The following is a 16,304-nucleotide window of genomic DNA, read 5'->3' on the forward strand; positions in this document are numbered from 1 at the left end:
AAAATTCACCGTACACAGTGTTAGAGGTACTGCTTTTTGTTAGAAGAAGCAAATCTGAAGATAATGATAAATGAGAGTATTTCTGATCGTCCTCAGGAAAACCTCTGGTAACTTCACCATTTTATTCATTAAGAAAGGGAAAATTCAGAAACTTGCGCTGAAATTAAGCATTAAAAAGTGTCTGTTATAATTCGGGAGTTTTAGCTAGATGGTGAATGTTATACTTTCCAAACTACCAGTGATTAAAAACTAATTTTCAGTCACCCAAATAATCTCTGGACCTACCACACACATCCAGTACCCGAGGACTTCATGATCTGACCCTCCAAGCCATTATCCACGTGCGTAACCTCACACAGGGCGAAGCGTTTCACTGAGCTGAAAGATTACTCACGGCTAGTAAGCATCTGAGTCACTCCCTGCTGGATGAGGGACTTCAATTGTGCTCAACTCCACACATGACAAATGTTGAACATCAAACAGCCCCTGCCATACAGGGATTTTGAAGAGCAAATGACACTCATTTGGGAGAGCAAATGACACTTTTGTGGTGTACAGCTGGGGATCCCTAGCTTCCTCCTGATACATCACCCGGCCACTGCCCCCTGCTGAGGGGGCACCGTGCCCAGCTCACGGCTGGCTGCACACTGGCCAGGAGCAGCCTGAATGATCCCAATCCTCCAAGTTAACTTCCAGATGGAAACCTCGCCGACACACCGTGTCCACGCTGGGAGCTCAGCGTCCCAAAACACGCCGAGTTACGGCATCTGACCCACGCCTGATACCTTTACCAGCAGCAGCCCCGTCTCACAGGCTGGTTTATGGGCTTTTCAGGATCCCTCAGCCAGCCACTGCAGGTTTTAAGGCAAATCTTCTTTAGGCAACCACCCTGCGGCAGCAGACCCACTGGCAGTGGACAGCAGAGCCCTCAGACCCCTTGTGGGCTACACCCGGTGCCCCTGCGGGCACTTGGCGTACTCGAGGCACAGCCAGCGGGTTTCTGCGGGGAATGGGGGGCGGCGGCTCTCCCCTACCAGCAGCGGGAGCCCCGGTACCTGAGCAGAAGCTGTTGCTGCTGACGGTCCTGGCGGAGCCTCCGGAGGAGCTGGGCGGGTTGAACTCCCGGCTCTCCTCCTCCGAGAAGGGCGACTCGGAGGCGGGGGACACCTTCTGGTGCTGGTGCTGGTACTGCGGCCGGAGGACGAGGCGGGGGATGCGGCTGCGGGACGCCTCCTTCTCGGGCTGCGCCTTCTGCTCCTTTCTCGGCAAGGAAGAGCCCCCCCCGGCCGTCAGGGCCCTCCGCCACCCGCGGAGGCGGGCAGCCAGCGGCCTCCGCCCCCGGGGGTGGGGGGAGCCCGGCGGGAGCAGCCCGGCGGGGGTAGCCCGGCTTCCCCCCGGCAAGGACCGCGGCGCCCCCTGCCCCTCAGCCCCATTCCCCCCCGCCACCCGCCCTCCACCTTCTCCTTCACCCCCTTCCCCTCCCCATGCCCCAGCCCCGTCCCGCCCGGCTCTCACCTTGCCGCTCTCCCGCAGGGGCCCCATGGCGCCTTCAGTCACCGCGCAGCCGGGGACGGGCACCTGGCATGGGCGAGAGGGACGCGCTCAGCCGCCGCCGCCGCCGCCTCCGCTCCTCCCGCGGCCGCTGCTGCGCTGCGGGTGGCGGAGCCCGGCCCGGCCCCGCCGCTCCCCGCCCCGACACGTGGTGCCGCCGCCGCCACCGCCGCACAGGGGGGCTGAGGGCGGCGGGTCCGGGCTCGGGGAAGACCCCCGAGGCCGACCCCGAGCACCCGCGGCAGGTGTGGGGCTGAGGCCGGGGACTGCCCCCCGGGGCGGCTGCGCTGGGTGGCCGCGGGCCGTGGGGAGGCGCTGAGGCGCCAGGGCAGGTGGCTGCTGTGTGAGGGTGTTGAGCCTGCTGCCCCTCGGTGTGCAGGTGTGAACCCCACGCATCTGCTCCCCAAAAAGTGCTGGGAATGGATGCAAGGGGTGTGTGTCATCTGCATAGCCCGAAAGGAATAACACAATCATTACGGTTGGAAAAGCCCTCCAAGATCATCTGGTCCAGCCATCACCCTACCACCAATGTCACCCACAAACCATGTCCCCAAGCACCATGTCCAACCTTTCCTTGAACACCCCCAGGGACAGTGACTCCACCACCTCCCTGGGCAACCTGTTCCAGTGCCTGACTGCTGTTTCTGAGGAGAAATGTCTCCTCATTTCCAACCTGAACCTCCCCTGGCACAACTTGAAGCTATTCCCTCTAGTCCTATCGCTAGTTATCCGCGAAAAGAGGCCAACCCCCAGATCCCCACAGCTTCCGTTCAGTTAGCTGTAGAGAGCAGTAAGGTCTCCCCTGAGTTTCCTCTTCACCAGACTAAACAATCCCAGTTCCCTCAGCTGATCCTCACAGGACTTATGTTCCAGGCACTTCACCAGCTTCGTAGCCCTTCTCTGGGCACACTCCAGGACCTCAATGTCCTTCTTGTAGCGAGAGGCCCAAAACTGAACACAGTACTTGAGGTGAGGCCTCACCAGAGCAGAGTACAGGGGGGCGATCAGCTCCCTGGTCCTGCTTCCTACACTATTCCTGAAACAATCCAGGATGCCGTTGGCCTTCTTGGCCACCTGGGCACACTGCTGGCTCATGTTCAGACACAGCTCATGTTCAGGACCTCATGGCCACAAAAAAGGAGGGTGAAGTTTTCAATGTGGAGTTCGCCTGAGGTTCCACATACACATCTCCCTAAAGCACTTAGCGAACCTGCCAAAAATACTTTCATCAGGAGTGTTTTGGGGCAAAGACTTCCTTCGCATGTGTGCTTTGTATGAAGGGCCCCAATTCCTGTAGGGAACTTCTGGTTGCTATTAGAGCGTACATATTAAATGCTGTCTCAAAAATAATGAAGAGCAAATGTGTCCTTTTTGTGCAGTGCAGAGCACATGCCATCAATAATAGGAAAGGTGATGCATATTCATCTAGCCCTCAAAAAGGAAAGAGGACACTGGTGAGCACTGTCACACTGATTGTTACACACACGAGTTATAATTACTAATTTATTAACCCAGTGCTAGGATTAGATCCATTACTTATGTAGAGCTCCAAGCTATGCTCTGCCAAAAAAATGATACCACCCTCCCTTGGCACTGTCAAGACATCTGTAATTCAAAGGAGTGAGATAGTTATATTTGCAAAAATGCTTAAAATTCCCGTGTTAAAAAGGCTGTGTGCTTATAAAACACCTTCTAAACACTGGAATACACCTTCCTGAGGCTCGAAAGAGAGGATGTATTCTGGACCTTCCCCTAATACTCCAAGACCGTTTCCATGAAAATTGGAAATCACGTATTTTAATCCCCAAAATTTGCTGTTTCATTCAGTAGAAAACGGCACCTGAGCACACAGCCTCCTGCGAGCCACACATGGCACATGTGCGGTGGAAATTTCCCCTGTCCGTTCAGAAAGCTGTTGTATTGGTGGGAAGAGCAGAAGACGCCGTGCAGCAGCACTGACATTGCCATAGTAACTCCGCTAGAGAGTTGATGATGATTCGATTGTCGGAGCCTGCTCTACTTTCTTCCATTTGGAGCTCAAATTTTTGCCTTGCTGAGAAAGACACAAAAAGTGAAGTCTTCGAGCTGTCTCAGGAGTCATAATGGGATGTGATTCCCTTTGATCTCCTGTCCTTTTTGCACAGAGATTTCTACCTTTATCATAAACCATAAAACAATCATTAACTTCCAAGCAAACTTTTTTTTCTTTCCCATAATGGTCCGTGTATATCTAATGAATATGGAGGAGTTGACATGACACTTTTCATAGGATATGAGGAAATATCCTTTTCATAGGATATTTCAAGGATATGACACTTTTCAGCTTATTAAAATATCATTGCTGTGCACTAGGAAACCAGCAGTACTGGGAGGAACACACACCTGACATATAGTACCGCTCTTAGTCTCCTCTTGATGTCTTTTACAAACTTCCAGTACTACAGTATTACCTCTTAGACCGATTTCTGTAATTTATATGTAACTCTGAACTAAACTGTATTTGCTGTGGAAAGGAAAAACATTACAAAAAACACGAGGGCATCACAAATCCCACTGAACGGTATCTTCACAGGTTTTTTCTTGCTCTACCTCCTCCTGACAAGTACCAGCCCCACAGGAAGCTGCAGCAGGCTGCAAATTCAGCAGAAGTGCCTGGGCAGGAGGAGTTGCCAGGGAAAGCTGGGCACTGGGCCAGGCCTTTTGGTTAGACCTTATGCTTTCCTGCCGGGGAGCAAGGTACGTGAAGCAGTTTTTGTTCCAGGCTTTGCTACTAGTATCTCCACTCAGCTGAGGTGCTCTGCAGGAAGAAGACCAAAGGCGGTTTGCTGTCCCTCTTCAGCTGCTTTGCTTTCTGAGCCATCGCAGTGGAAGGGGGAATGTGCTCCTAATTCAGCATGATTTTATTAGCCAGCAATTCCTTGTGTCCCTTAGCACACAGACAAAGAACTGGGCGTGTTGCTACTTCAACATCTCAGCTATGAAGAAAAAAGCTTCACCTGATGTTTTTACAACACTTTGTGTGAAATTTGTTTTTTTGTGAGATTATTCTATCTGATGGTACATTGACTCTAGACATCCGCAAATTCTGTTTTCCAGTTTGACTTCTTGTAATGTATTTTTTTTGCTCTTGAGGTTTCAGAATAGCAGCAGCAGAGAAGTAAGTCCAGTGAAGGGCTCCTTTTCTCAGAATCGGGCACTTCAGAAGAGCAAGACAAAAAAATACTGTAGCCGGGAGAGGATCGCGTAGAGCTCAGCAGTGCATACAAGGTCCCTTTACACCCTTCAGCACAAGAGGTTTATTCATGCTGCCAGCAGAGATCAGGTCTCAACTGAGTCCATCCCTGTGGCACAGCTGTGTACACTGCTGCTCTGATGCCATGCATTTTCCTTCTTTTCTATACAGGAGTTCAGCTTCAGCAAGGAGGTTTCCACTCCTAATTTATGTTACCTTTGGCCAGTCCCTTGTGCAGTGGAAGAAAGCAGGTCTCCTAGGGAAACAGAGGCTGTCATCTCCCCAAGTGGCAAAAGGAGTGGAACCTGTACTTTCTGTTTTCTTTTTTCTTTTTCTTTTTTTTTTTTTTTTTTTTTTTCTGTAATAATTACCAAGCTAAACAACGGTTCCTGCCTTACGTGTTTGCTCACTAAGCACTCATCCCCATGCATCACTGCTGTATTTTATGCTCTGATTATTTGGCTGCATTGCGTCTACTTGCAAAATTTGACCTTGTGGGGAAGTGGCATGCTTCTGCCCTCAGTTTATCACCTGAAGGTCCATACCATGCTGTGTTGTTGCTCTGACCAGGGCAATATCAAGTTTTTATACAACTGACAGCACTTGTGGACATTCAGAATGAAAAAACAAACACTTTGAGATATTAGGTTCTCTGGGGTTAGGTGGCTTTCTTGCAAAATTATTTTGCATCACTGATTTGGAAAGTTTTCATGTCTAAATTTGTTTAAGTTCAGTTTCATGTGGTTGAATTTCTCCTTCAGGTTTAGGGCTTTCACAGGTTAACAAAATGCAGACATTACTTATACTGCTTTAGGTCTACAAGCCAGATTTTTTTCTTGAACTACATCCCCCTATGAGGTCAAAGGAGATAGGGCAGAGGGCAGAGCTGGGCTCTACAATCCCAATACTGAACAATTTCATTAATGCAGGCAGATAGGTGATAGTGCTTCTGTCTGTGACCTACAGAGCATCTTAATTTTGCCAGCTGAGGCCTGTGATATTTTGACCTTTCTTTTTTCCCACCCAAAAGAAGAGGATGATGGTGAAATTAGGTTTCCTGATTGTGAAAGACTGTGAAAGCACAGAAAGCTGGGGAAAATGAAGGAAACACAGCAGATTGTAAATAGTAAAAATAATTAATTGACTTGGTGATCTTGTTTAAACATTTACTTTCTAACCAAGTGATTAATATGTGGGTGAGAAAGCACAATTAAAAACATTGCTAACTGTACAAGATTGTTCATTTCCTATCATGTGTTTCAATATATTAGTAAGGGATAGGGCAGAAAGAAATGATGAAGAAATTAGAACTGAAGTGTTAGAAGATCACAAATGAATCTACATTTAAAACATCAGAATCACAGTGCTTTTGCATGGATTCTAGATGGTAAATCAGTATAAAGTACAATCAGATAAGTATAAAAATAGAGGAAAACAAAAGATTAAGCAAATAAATATTCATTGAGTATGTTTGTTTTTAATATTTGCAAATGCTATTTTTACACTCTTTAATTTTGTTCTCTGGTGGTAAACAGATGCTTTTTCTGCTTTAGAAACAAATGTGAAATCTCTATTCTGACTGATCTTAGTTCCAACCAGTTCAAATTCCCCAAGCTGAATAACACACTCTAATTTGCTTATCAAATGTGTTGGTCCTGATTTTCCATTCACATGGATCTCACTCAAATGTTTCCCAGATGCTAAGAAGAACATCAGCTGGAGCTAACCATTTTCATATCAGTAGTCTACACCTAGAGGTCTTCTGGGAATTACCTGAAAAAAAAATTCATCTTCTTTAAGAAATACTGGAAATAAGACACAGATGAGAAGGCTATGAATAGCATTATGCTATACAGAAAAGACAAATAGGGAACCAGAGTTCCATGTCAGTGTTGGGCAAAATAAGAGAATAATTAATTTGGGACTCTGGCAACACAGATCAGAGGTTAAAAATATGACTAATATGTATCAGGATGTCTTTGCAGGAAGCATATCTTGTCAGAAAACATCGTTATATAGAGTGAATAGTAACGATAAAAAAAAAAAAAAAAGACACAAATTCAAAGAAAAACATCTATGACAAAGAAAAAAAGCTCTTCCAACAGGGTAGGAAACTGTTTTGGAAAACAATTACAAGAAAAATGTTTTGGAGTCATAATACTTAAATGCCTCAATGTGAATTCCTCAACCACATCTGTGGGTAAAAGAACGAATGCCCAAGGAGGGGAATATTTAACTGAGATGGGGGAGCAACCTTGCCTGTGTACACGGCGTCAGTGAGACGTCTGCTGGAACAGTGTGTTCAGTTCCAGTGGGGAAGAGTTCAAGGGAGATGTTATTTTCTGCAAGACATCTATTTAATCTGACTTTTGATAAGAACTGGATGATCTGTTTGCACCGAGTAGATCAGCGTCAGTACTACTCAGCATAACGCAAGCCAGAAAGCAACCTAAAGCTCTGCACACCCTCAGATGTTTGTGTAGCAGCCCATGTGCCTAGGAATTACTTGGAGTTGACTGGTCTGACTTCAGGCATCTGGAATTACTGTGTTAAATTGAGATAGACAGGGGCAAAGTCATGGCAAGCAGGCACACCCATGTCTGAGCTTGGAGATGGAGGTGTGAGGAAGGACCTGTGCCCAGTGGCTGCCTGAGCTTAAGCTTCCTTCCTCAGGGGCTCCCAGAGCTCTGCCAAAACTCAGGACTCAGTTCTGCATCCAAACAGTTCAGGAAGTATGGGCTGAAATGCAGTTTGGATCTGCTCTTGAAATACAGTATAAACATCATAAAAAATCTTCCAAGAAACCACCGTTTCAGGAATTTATCTAGTTTATAGAATGGTTGTGTACAGCAGGATGTGTATTTTGGTAACCTCTGTGAAGATATGGCTTGATCCGGTGTCAAAGTTTAGGAGCAGCCTTGTTGTGATGCCTGAAATTCAACCAGCTGAGCTGAATATCTGTAGCTTACTACACCAGATGGCTTTTTCGTGTAATTTACGCTCTATACTGATTTGCAGTGAGGCTTGTGATGAGGCTGTGGTGAGGTCCTGAAAATGCTGATGGTATGAGGCTATTTTGTTTAGATGAGCCCTGGTTTAATCAATAACCCTGACTGTTTTAGGGTTTGGTGTGATAGTGCTGAAATACAAACTCTCACAGAAGATGGATTGTTCTGAGATGGCCACATACACAGTGACTCCTACCTACTTTCAAAAGCTTTTTTTGCTTTGGGGCAAGTGTTCTTCACTGCACTGTGTTGGCTCAGTGGCTATCAGCCAACCGGCTTTTAAACTGGAGGATGTACGTACAGTGTATCAGACACAGACATTTTTAATATGAAATTAGAATCAGTGAGAAAGCAAGTAGAAGTGGTATTCAGTGGTTAATTATTTCTGCATGCTGCATCTCCTGGGGTTATCAAGAAATTAATGAAGTATCTTGCTCCATTGTGCTCAATACCTTATGTATGTTTACATAGAATATTGCATTTCCAGTGTACAGTGGATGGAAAAAGCATTTGGTTGGGAACTTGGACTGAAGCGTGACTTGGAGAGGAACAGTTGATACTTTTAGTTCTACCTGGAGACAAATGTCTCTTGATGAATACAACATTTGTGAAAGAATGTTTTTGACCCCAAAATGGGTGTTCGAGAAGTGTCTGCTCATTCACCTTGCACATCTATTTGTGTGTCTCCATTTTGATGAGTAGAAGATTTATTTCAGAGCTACTTTTATTCTGTCCTTATCCTGTGGGTAGAGAGGAGTCTGATTTCAAATGCTCTTTGCTGTGGGAAAGACAAAGCATGCAGTGATACCTGTATATCAAAAAGTTTCCCAGGAACTGAAGCACACTCTTGCAGAGAAAGGTCTTTAGGTGAGCATGAAATTGGTTGATGACATTCAATACGGTTAAGAGGATAAGCTCTCAGTGACCTGGAATCTAATATGGTTCGTATGAGCTCTCTGCTTTGAATCAAACTTAATGCCTTGCCAATTGCCACATGCTTCTGGCAAAATGTAATGTTTGAGCTAGGACAAATTTCATCAATTTATCAGAACGCTTGCACAGGATCAAAAGGCAAAATGAGAGGCCATCATGGCAGAGAAAGAGATGAGGTCTAGGAGTTCCCCACAGGCTCCTTTGAGTGTTGCACGTGCTGTAGCCAAGGTATCAGCATATATAGGAGGTAACGATCAGCACAAAGTCCCTGCGGGGCAGCCTGGAAGGAAATGGAGAAAAGCCTATCTAGGGTGCAGATGTGATCCAAGACATTGCTGGACAAAATAATATGATTTCCCATGCTCACTGTATGGAGTACAAATCCATCTGAACTGTCACTGACATAAGGAAAAACAACATAAATGTTATACAGCTATCAATGTCTGTTTCTGTTAAACTTAAGGAAAGAGCTGAAATCGTGTTAGCAGAGCATATAATTTGAGCTCAGGATAACTGAATTGGATTTTTACCACATTTCACATGTAACGGTAATGAAAAATTGTTAAAACTGAGGCCTTTTATCTTGATAATGTCCTTTTAAATGACAAAAACATGAACAATACTTCCCCTCTCCAAATTTTAAGAAGTAAGAATCTTACAAATTCTTTTATCCTAGCTATCATGTTAAGTACTGGATTAGTCCTTCTGGGGTTACTTTAATAATAAAATTAAGGATATAAATGAATTTGTTCAGTACTGAGGTCCTGTGTTGAACAACTAGAAATTTATATATGCATATTTATGTTCATGAAAACATCAATAGCACCAAAGAGGAACCAGAAACACGATGAGCTCTTTATTCAGCTGATGATATATCTTAGTCTTATCCTTCTAAGCCTGACCTTTCTTCCAACAAGTTCACAGTACCATAGTTATTCTGCGCTTCTTCCTCTGTTTTTATTGGTGTTCTTGGCTAGATACTTGCCCAACACTGACCTGCTCAGAGGCACTCTCAGAGCGGGATTAGAGTCTGAGCTATGCCTGCAAGCACGGACAAGAAGGCCTTTTGGTCTAATTTTTCCAGTATCTACTGCAATGTGGTCTTGAGCAGGGCCTTGAAATACTACTTCAGTATTAACAACAGATGATAGTATTAATGGGAGTAAATGATAAAGCTCAATGCCTTCAACGTAATAAAGATTGCTGTGAGGCCATCTGTGAGACTGTAAATTCTTCAAGCTATTAAGCAGATTGTTGTAGTCATTGGCAGATTTTAAATCACTGGAGAAAAGATTTTGGAGAAGAGTGTTTGTGGTTTGTTTGGGTGCATGGTTCTTGCCAGATGCATTTCTGGTTGATAACATCCCCAATATGAATGAGTTTGGTTGTTACAATCCTCACACTTCCTGTCAATAGAATAATTGTGCTATCTGGGACACTTCTAAAGCAAATGCCACATTTTTATTTAGTTACCCACTTTCTATGGTACTATAGAACTAATGGTACTATATTTTGCATAACTGTCAGTAAACAGCAGTGAAACTGCTTTGATACAAAGGCTTAGAAAGTTTCTGAGAACCCTGAATAAATATGCAAAGGGAAGAAGTACAGCTCTCCACTTCCAGGAAAAGCTGTGTGTTTGTAGGGCTGCCAGACTCTTACTGTGGTCTGTAAATACCAAGAAGAGAAAATGAGATTTTTAATCTTCATTTAGCATTTAATTTGATCATTTTATGTTGTTAGTTTGTGATCATACTTGCATTTTCTCTAAAAGCAGAGAAGATAAGCAAGAAAATATTTCCTACTGATCGTGAATGATCAACCATGTCACATACATTGTTGATTTATGGTCTGGTTATTTAGTTGAAGAAATTGATGCAGTTTGAGCTATGAATTTATATTGTGCGTGATATTGAAAGATTGCACCAGGCTTGCTCACCTCTTTGCTCACACTCAGCTGCTTCACAGATGTTGCCCTGCTCTGGACGAGGCCCCAGGCTACAGCCCAGTGCGATGGCAAAACTCCTGCTGAGATCTGCCTTGGCTCATGCGGTGTTGTTCCGAACTCGCTGGAGGCACACGGCCAGCAAGCTCCAGTGGACTGGGGATTGCCTCAGAGTCCCCTTGGATTACAGGCCCTAAATGCCCTATATTAAAACAAGCAGTGTGAAGCAGATCCTGGTCCCGTTTTGCTTTCACTTGCAAAAAAAAAAATAAGCTGCCTTGTAAGGTTTGTTACACAAAGTGGCAGGGAAGGGATCTGTGTAGGGGATGGGGACAAACAGGAAGCCTGTCTGAGCTGATTTAATGTCCTGTTCCCTGTGGGAACTCCCATGGGGACAGGATAGGCTCCCTCCAGGGGTGCAGTGCCCCTGGGCACAGCTGGCAGAGCTGGCTTCCAGCATCTCCAGCTGCAGTGCAGAGCAGGTGCAAGGCCTGTCTCACTTCAGGAAAGACTAATGGGTAAGGCCAAGTAAGTCCGAAATATAATTCAGTCTTGTGGTCCCCATAATGACCAGAACAGCTGAAAGGCCTTGCCCTTCAGTGCCTGCCAGGCTAATCTTTGAAAATCATCTACAGGGGAATTCTCGATCCTAGGAGTAACTCATAAATCCAATCTTTGTGCACCCATTGGTGATAGGAATATCAGAAGCTTTAAAATCCTCATTAGTAATAACATCTGTTATTAAAGCTACCTATTTTCTACATTTGTTTTCTTGATATTCTTGTAGTTTTCTATGTTCATCTAGACCTCAATCACTGAGCCTTCTAACTGGTTTGGGGAAGAATCAATGCAGAGTCAACCTCTTAGTTTCAAAACTGTCATTTTTTCCTTTGTAAAAGTGTATTAAATGCATTAAAGTGTAGTAACTGATAGATTCCTTTTTTTCTTATTCCTTATGCCTGTCAATCTTTGTCATTTTCTTGGCTATATTTAATATCGCTATTTTATAAATCAGCATGAGAGACTATCATTGTTGCTTACTGTCGCCTTGAATTAAGAGCTTATAGCAGTAAAAAGCACCCACTCAACCCGCTGGATGCATTAGTCTTGTCTCCTCAAGAAATGCACATTTAACCCATGTCAACACATGAGCCCATAAATCCGTGAGGCTGATGCAAGAAGGACTGCCATCAAGTTCATCAGCAGTTATGCACTGGCAACTCTGCAGGATCTGGCCTCAGTCCAGAATTAAAATTACATCACTACTGGAAGATGACTTTAAAAAATCTGCATAAACAACACCCAAATAATACCCAGTGTTATTTTTTATGGTATCAGTAGAGTTAAAAAAAACATACTTCTAAACTAAACTCTAGAGAGAACTTGTGACAAAATGAAATACAGCCTGCTGAAACCTACTGTAAGCAAATACCACAAACTATGCCAACCCATTATATTAGTTTCTCTGTAAAAGTAAGCCCAAATAAGAAGAAAGGACTTGCATATTCCTATCACCATTGTTTTTAAATGGTACATCCATGAAGAAAGTTGGTGATCATGTGTCTAAAAAAAACACCACACCAAACATTAAACCATACTCCGCAAATATCTAATACACACAGTAGATCTATCTAAATACCTAAATATCTAATCAATACAGTTTCAGAGACTTGTTTTTTTATGAGGAAAAAATAGAAGTGAATATCAAATATGCTTCCTAATCCTACTTAGTAATATTTAGAGACCCTGCTTTTATTTCAGAATTTCATTTTCATTATGTTTTAAATTTTCTTTGGCTCCTCTGATCCAGTGTAAGATACAGGCACATTTTCTACTTTTCATTTAGAAAAGCTATGGTGTAATGCATCTTCTATTTGCAGCAAAGCATTGAAAAATGGGATTAATGCTTACTTCATGCCAAGTACGTTATAACATTTATAAATGTAAATGGATTTCTATGGACACCTCTGAAGTGGTGAGGTTATATGTACTTGAAACATCAGCTGTGGTGTACATGTGTCAAAAACAGGAGCTCCTGATATTCTCTTGCCAAAAGACACTAAGCTTTGTAGGCTTGTCTAAGAAAAATGAGGCTGACAACTGATCTAGGATCACAGCCTCCTGGCTCAGGGCCCTTGGTGCAATTTCTCATCAGATATTCCAGTGCTTTTTCAAACATTCATTTTCCGTAACCTGACCTCAACCTCCTGCGAGAAACTCCCTTCTCCACTGCAGCAGATGAAACTGGCCATGACTGGAGGATACAGAGTCTGATAACATGGGGGATTTTATCTTTACAGTTTGTCAGAACACTCTACCAACAGTTTTGCTTTCAGAGCTGAGTTAGACTTTTTCTTTAAAGAACCTTTTGTTTTTGCCAACTGGCAATCTTCACAAATATTCAATTTGTTTTGCCAACTGGCAATCTTCACAAATATTCAATGTTAGCAATGCTTCAATAGCAGTACAAATATCTCAAGGGTTTTATATCTATATTCTTCCGAAGTGTGTATATTGGTTTATATGTAGCCCCCACTATTGTATACTGGAATGTATCTTTCCATTGTACCTCACTAAACTTGTTCTTCACAGTCTATCATCAGTTAACATTACACACAAGGCACTTAGCCAACCCAGTCTAATTCCACCAAAAGTTAACTGGATTTGGGTAATTTTTTGCATCACCTAGCAAATCATTCAGTTCATTTTCAGGGCTCCCTTTTTTATCGTTTCCCAGTTTATGTAGAATTTCTTACTGTTGTGGCATATAGTAAATCAGGAACGTGTATATGAAGAATACAAGGTGAAGTTCCAGCTTTTAAAGTGGGTTGTGTTATCACTATCAGTAATAACTGCTATGCAGAATTCAAGCTTGTAGTCATGCCTTATCAACATTATTTTGTTATTTTATCACTGATCCTATTTTCAAGCTGTAAGAGAAAACTGATTTTAGTTATATATATTTACATATATTGGTTCATTTGCTTTCTAAAGGTAGCCTTAACCACAGTTCCATGACCTCAGTTAACCTTGTAAACCACACTAGTTTTTATGGGTACTTTGGCATAAACCATAAAATGATCTAATAATTTTAATGACTTCACTGTACAACTATACATTTTTAACAGTGTTTTTATCTTCCAGCTCTCTGTGACTTTGGAGGCAGTGTACTGAAACTGTTAATGACATACAGTTCTTGAAAAGTGCGGAGATTTCTTTTTTTTTTTCTTTTTTTTTTCTTTTTTTTTTTTCTTTTTTTTTCCAGGTTAAAGCTGTTGCAATCTTCCATATTTTTTCAAGCTTATCAGAATACTAAGTAGTAAACTGGGAGGTGTTGTTAGCTCTCTGGATGGAAGAGAGACCTTGCAGAAAGATCTAGATACATTAGAGCACTGGTCAATCGGCAATGGCATGAAGTTCAACAAAGAATAATGCCAGGTCTTTCACTTGGGATGCAGTAATGCTGGACACAGGTACAGACTGGGAGATGAGTGGCTGGAGAGCAGCACTGCAGAAAGGGATATGGGGGTGCTGGCTGATAACCAGCTCAACATGAGGCAGCAGTGTGCCCTGCAGCCAAGAGGGCAAACTGCATTTTTGGGTGCCTTAAACACAGCACAGCCAGCTGGTCAGAAGGTGTGACCTCCCCTGTCCCAGCTCCATGCCGTTCCCTCGGGTCCTGTCGCTGTCCCCAGAGAGCAGAGCTCAGCATCTGCCCCTCCGCTCCCCTCGTGAGGGAGCTGCAGGCCACCATGAGGCCTCCCCTCAGCCTGCTCTGCTCCAATGGTTTGATGTCCTTTTCGTACTGTAGTGCCCAGATCTGCACACAGCACTCAAGGTGAGGCCTCATCAGTGCAGAGCAGAGCAGGACAATCCCTTCCCTCAATCAGCAAGCAATGCCATACTTGATGCACCCCAGGGTATGGTTGGCCCTCCTGGCTGCCCGGGCATGCTGTTGACTCATACTCAACTTGCTGTCGACCAAACCCCCAGATCCCTTTCCATGGGGCTGCTCTCCAGCCTCTCATTCCTCAGCCTGTATAGACAGGGCTGCCCCTTCCCAGGTACAGAATGTGGGACCTGCTCCTATTAAACTTCAAGTGGTTGGTGATTGCTCAGCTGTCTAATTTGTCAAGATCTCTCTGCAAGAGCTTTCTGCCCTCAACAGAGTCAACAGCTCCTCTCAATTTAGTATCATTTGCAAATTTACTCAAAACACCTTCTAGTCACAGAACCACAGAATCACAGAATGACCGAGGCTGTAAAGGCTGAAGGTCATCTAGTCCACCCCCCTTGCTGAGCAGGATCACTTAGAGCACTTTGAGCAGGCTGTGGTTCTACATCCAACTCGTTTGTAGAAACATTAAAGAAAACTAACCCTAGAACGGATGCTGGGGAACTAGTGACTGGCCACCAGCCTTATGTAACCCCATTTACTGTAACCCTCTGAGCACAATGCATCAGCCAATTGTCCACCCATTGTATTATGTTTTTATCTAGCTGTATGATGGATGTTTTGTCCAGAAGAAAGGACCCTTCCAACTGAACTATTCTATTCTATTCTATTCTATTCTATTCTATTCTATTCTATTCTATTCTATTCTATTCTATTCTATTCTATTCTATTCTATTCTATTCCATTCCATTCCATTCCATTCCATTCCATTCCATTCCATTCCATTCCATTCCATTCCATTCCATTCCATTCCATTCTTTATTCAACAAGTTATAAGAAGTCATTGAGAAGTGTATTTCATACTGCAACATTTTTTATATTTTGGAATGTTAGAATATCAGCCAACAGTAAGAACCAAAGCTACAGGAACTGTTGCATGAAAAAGGACATTTCTAGTTGTTTAGCTTGACTGATAATATTAGTTAACTTATCATTTGTTATGCTGGTTATATGTGTGATGGTCCAAATTCATGCCATGACAGGCTTCTCATTTGGTTTTAGGAGGTATTTGCATTTTTTCTAACGTGAACAGTATCCTGCAGTTGGTAGAATTCTGTCTTCTCTCTACTTCAAAGTCTAAGAAGCATTAATTCAGATATCTGACATTCATTTTAACCTAAGATAAGAACATTTAGGAATTTGAGAAGCTAGTGGTACCTTGTAGGGTGGAAACATCCACTTGTAAGGTCCAGTTTCAGTGACAGGCAATGAATAGCATCAGCAGAGGTGTTGGTATTTCTTATTTCTACAATTAGGATCTCATGTTCTGTAGACATAGAAAAAGTTATTACATCTCTCACTCTGTTCTTACTCCAGTACTTCACAGATGCTGTTCACATTTCCTGAATTTTTCACAGTTCTCAGGTAATGTGATGCCTTTTCTATCTTTTCTTTATGATCACTTATTTCTGCTTTCATTAAAGCCCTCATAAGCTTTCCCCAGTTCCTTGTCAGAAGATGCTCAGTTCCTAATAGGGCTAGAAAAAATATGGACAATATGAAGTCATACTTGGATTTTTTCCCGTTCACAAAATGCTTTTAGAGTAAAGAGTCTGACCTCATTTGATATCTAAAATTATAGTGTTATTAAAGAAACCTGAATTCATTTTGTTCTATGTAACACAGAAAATAAATGAAGGAAGTTTGCACGGGAGTTGATTAAATGTTTCTAATAATGGG

The 16,304-nt window shown here is 43.3% G+C and overlaps 1 protein-coding gene across 2 annotated transcripts in view; it reads right to left on the bottom strand.

The window, feature by feature from the left end:
• SYBU (syntabulin) overlaps window positions 1-1,698 on the bottom strand; it is a 41,240-nt gene extending 39,542 nt beyond the window's left edge. Inside the window, exons 1-2 of one of the 2 annotated variants that reach the window (XM_068672513.1) lie at window positions 1,516-1,698; window positions 1,056-1,257 (exon numbers count right to left, since the gene is read on the bottom strand). In XM_068672513.1, the coding sequence (XP_068528614.1) occupies window positions 1,056-1,257; window positions 1,516-1,542 (229 nt within the window). In that variant the 5' untranslated portion in view covers window positions 1,543-1,698. The remainder of the gene's footprint in view (window positions 1-1,055; window positions 1,258-1,515) is intronic. The other variant, XM_068672514.1, reaches the window with a different exon arrangement.
• Between the last annotated feature and the right edge of the window lie 14,606 nt (window positions 1,699-16,304).

Source organism: Anas acuta, chromosome 2, assembly GCF_963932015.1.
Source record: "Anas acuta chromosome 2, bAnaAcu1.1, whole genome shotgun sequence".
Classification (NCBI taxonomy): Eukaryota; Metazoa; Chordata; class Aves; order Anseriformes; family Anatidae; genus Anas; species Anas acuta.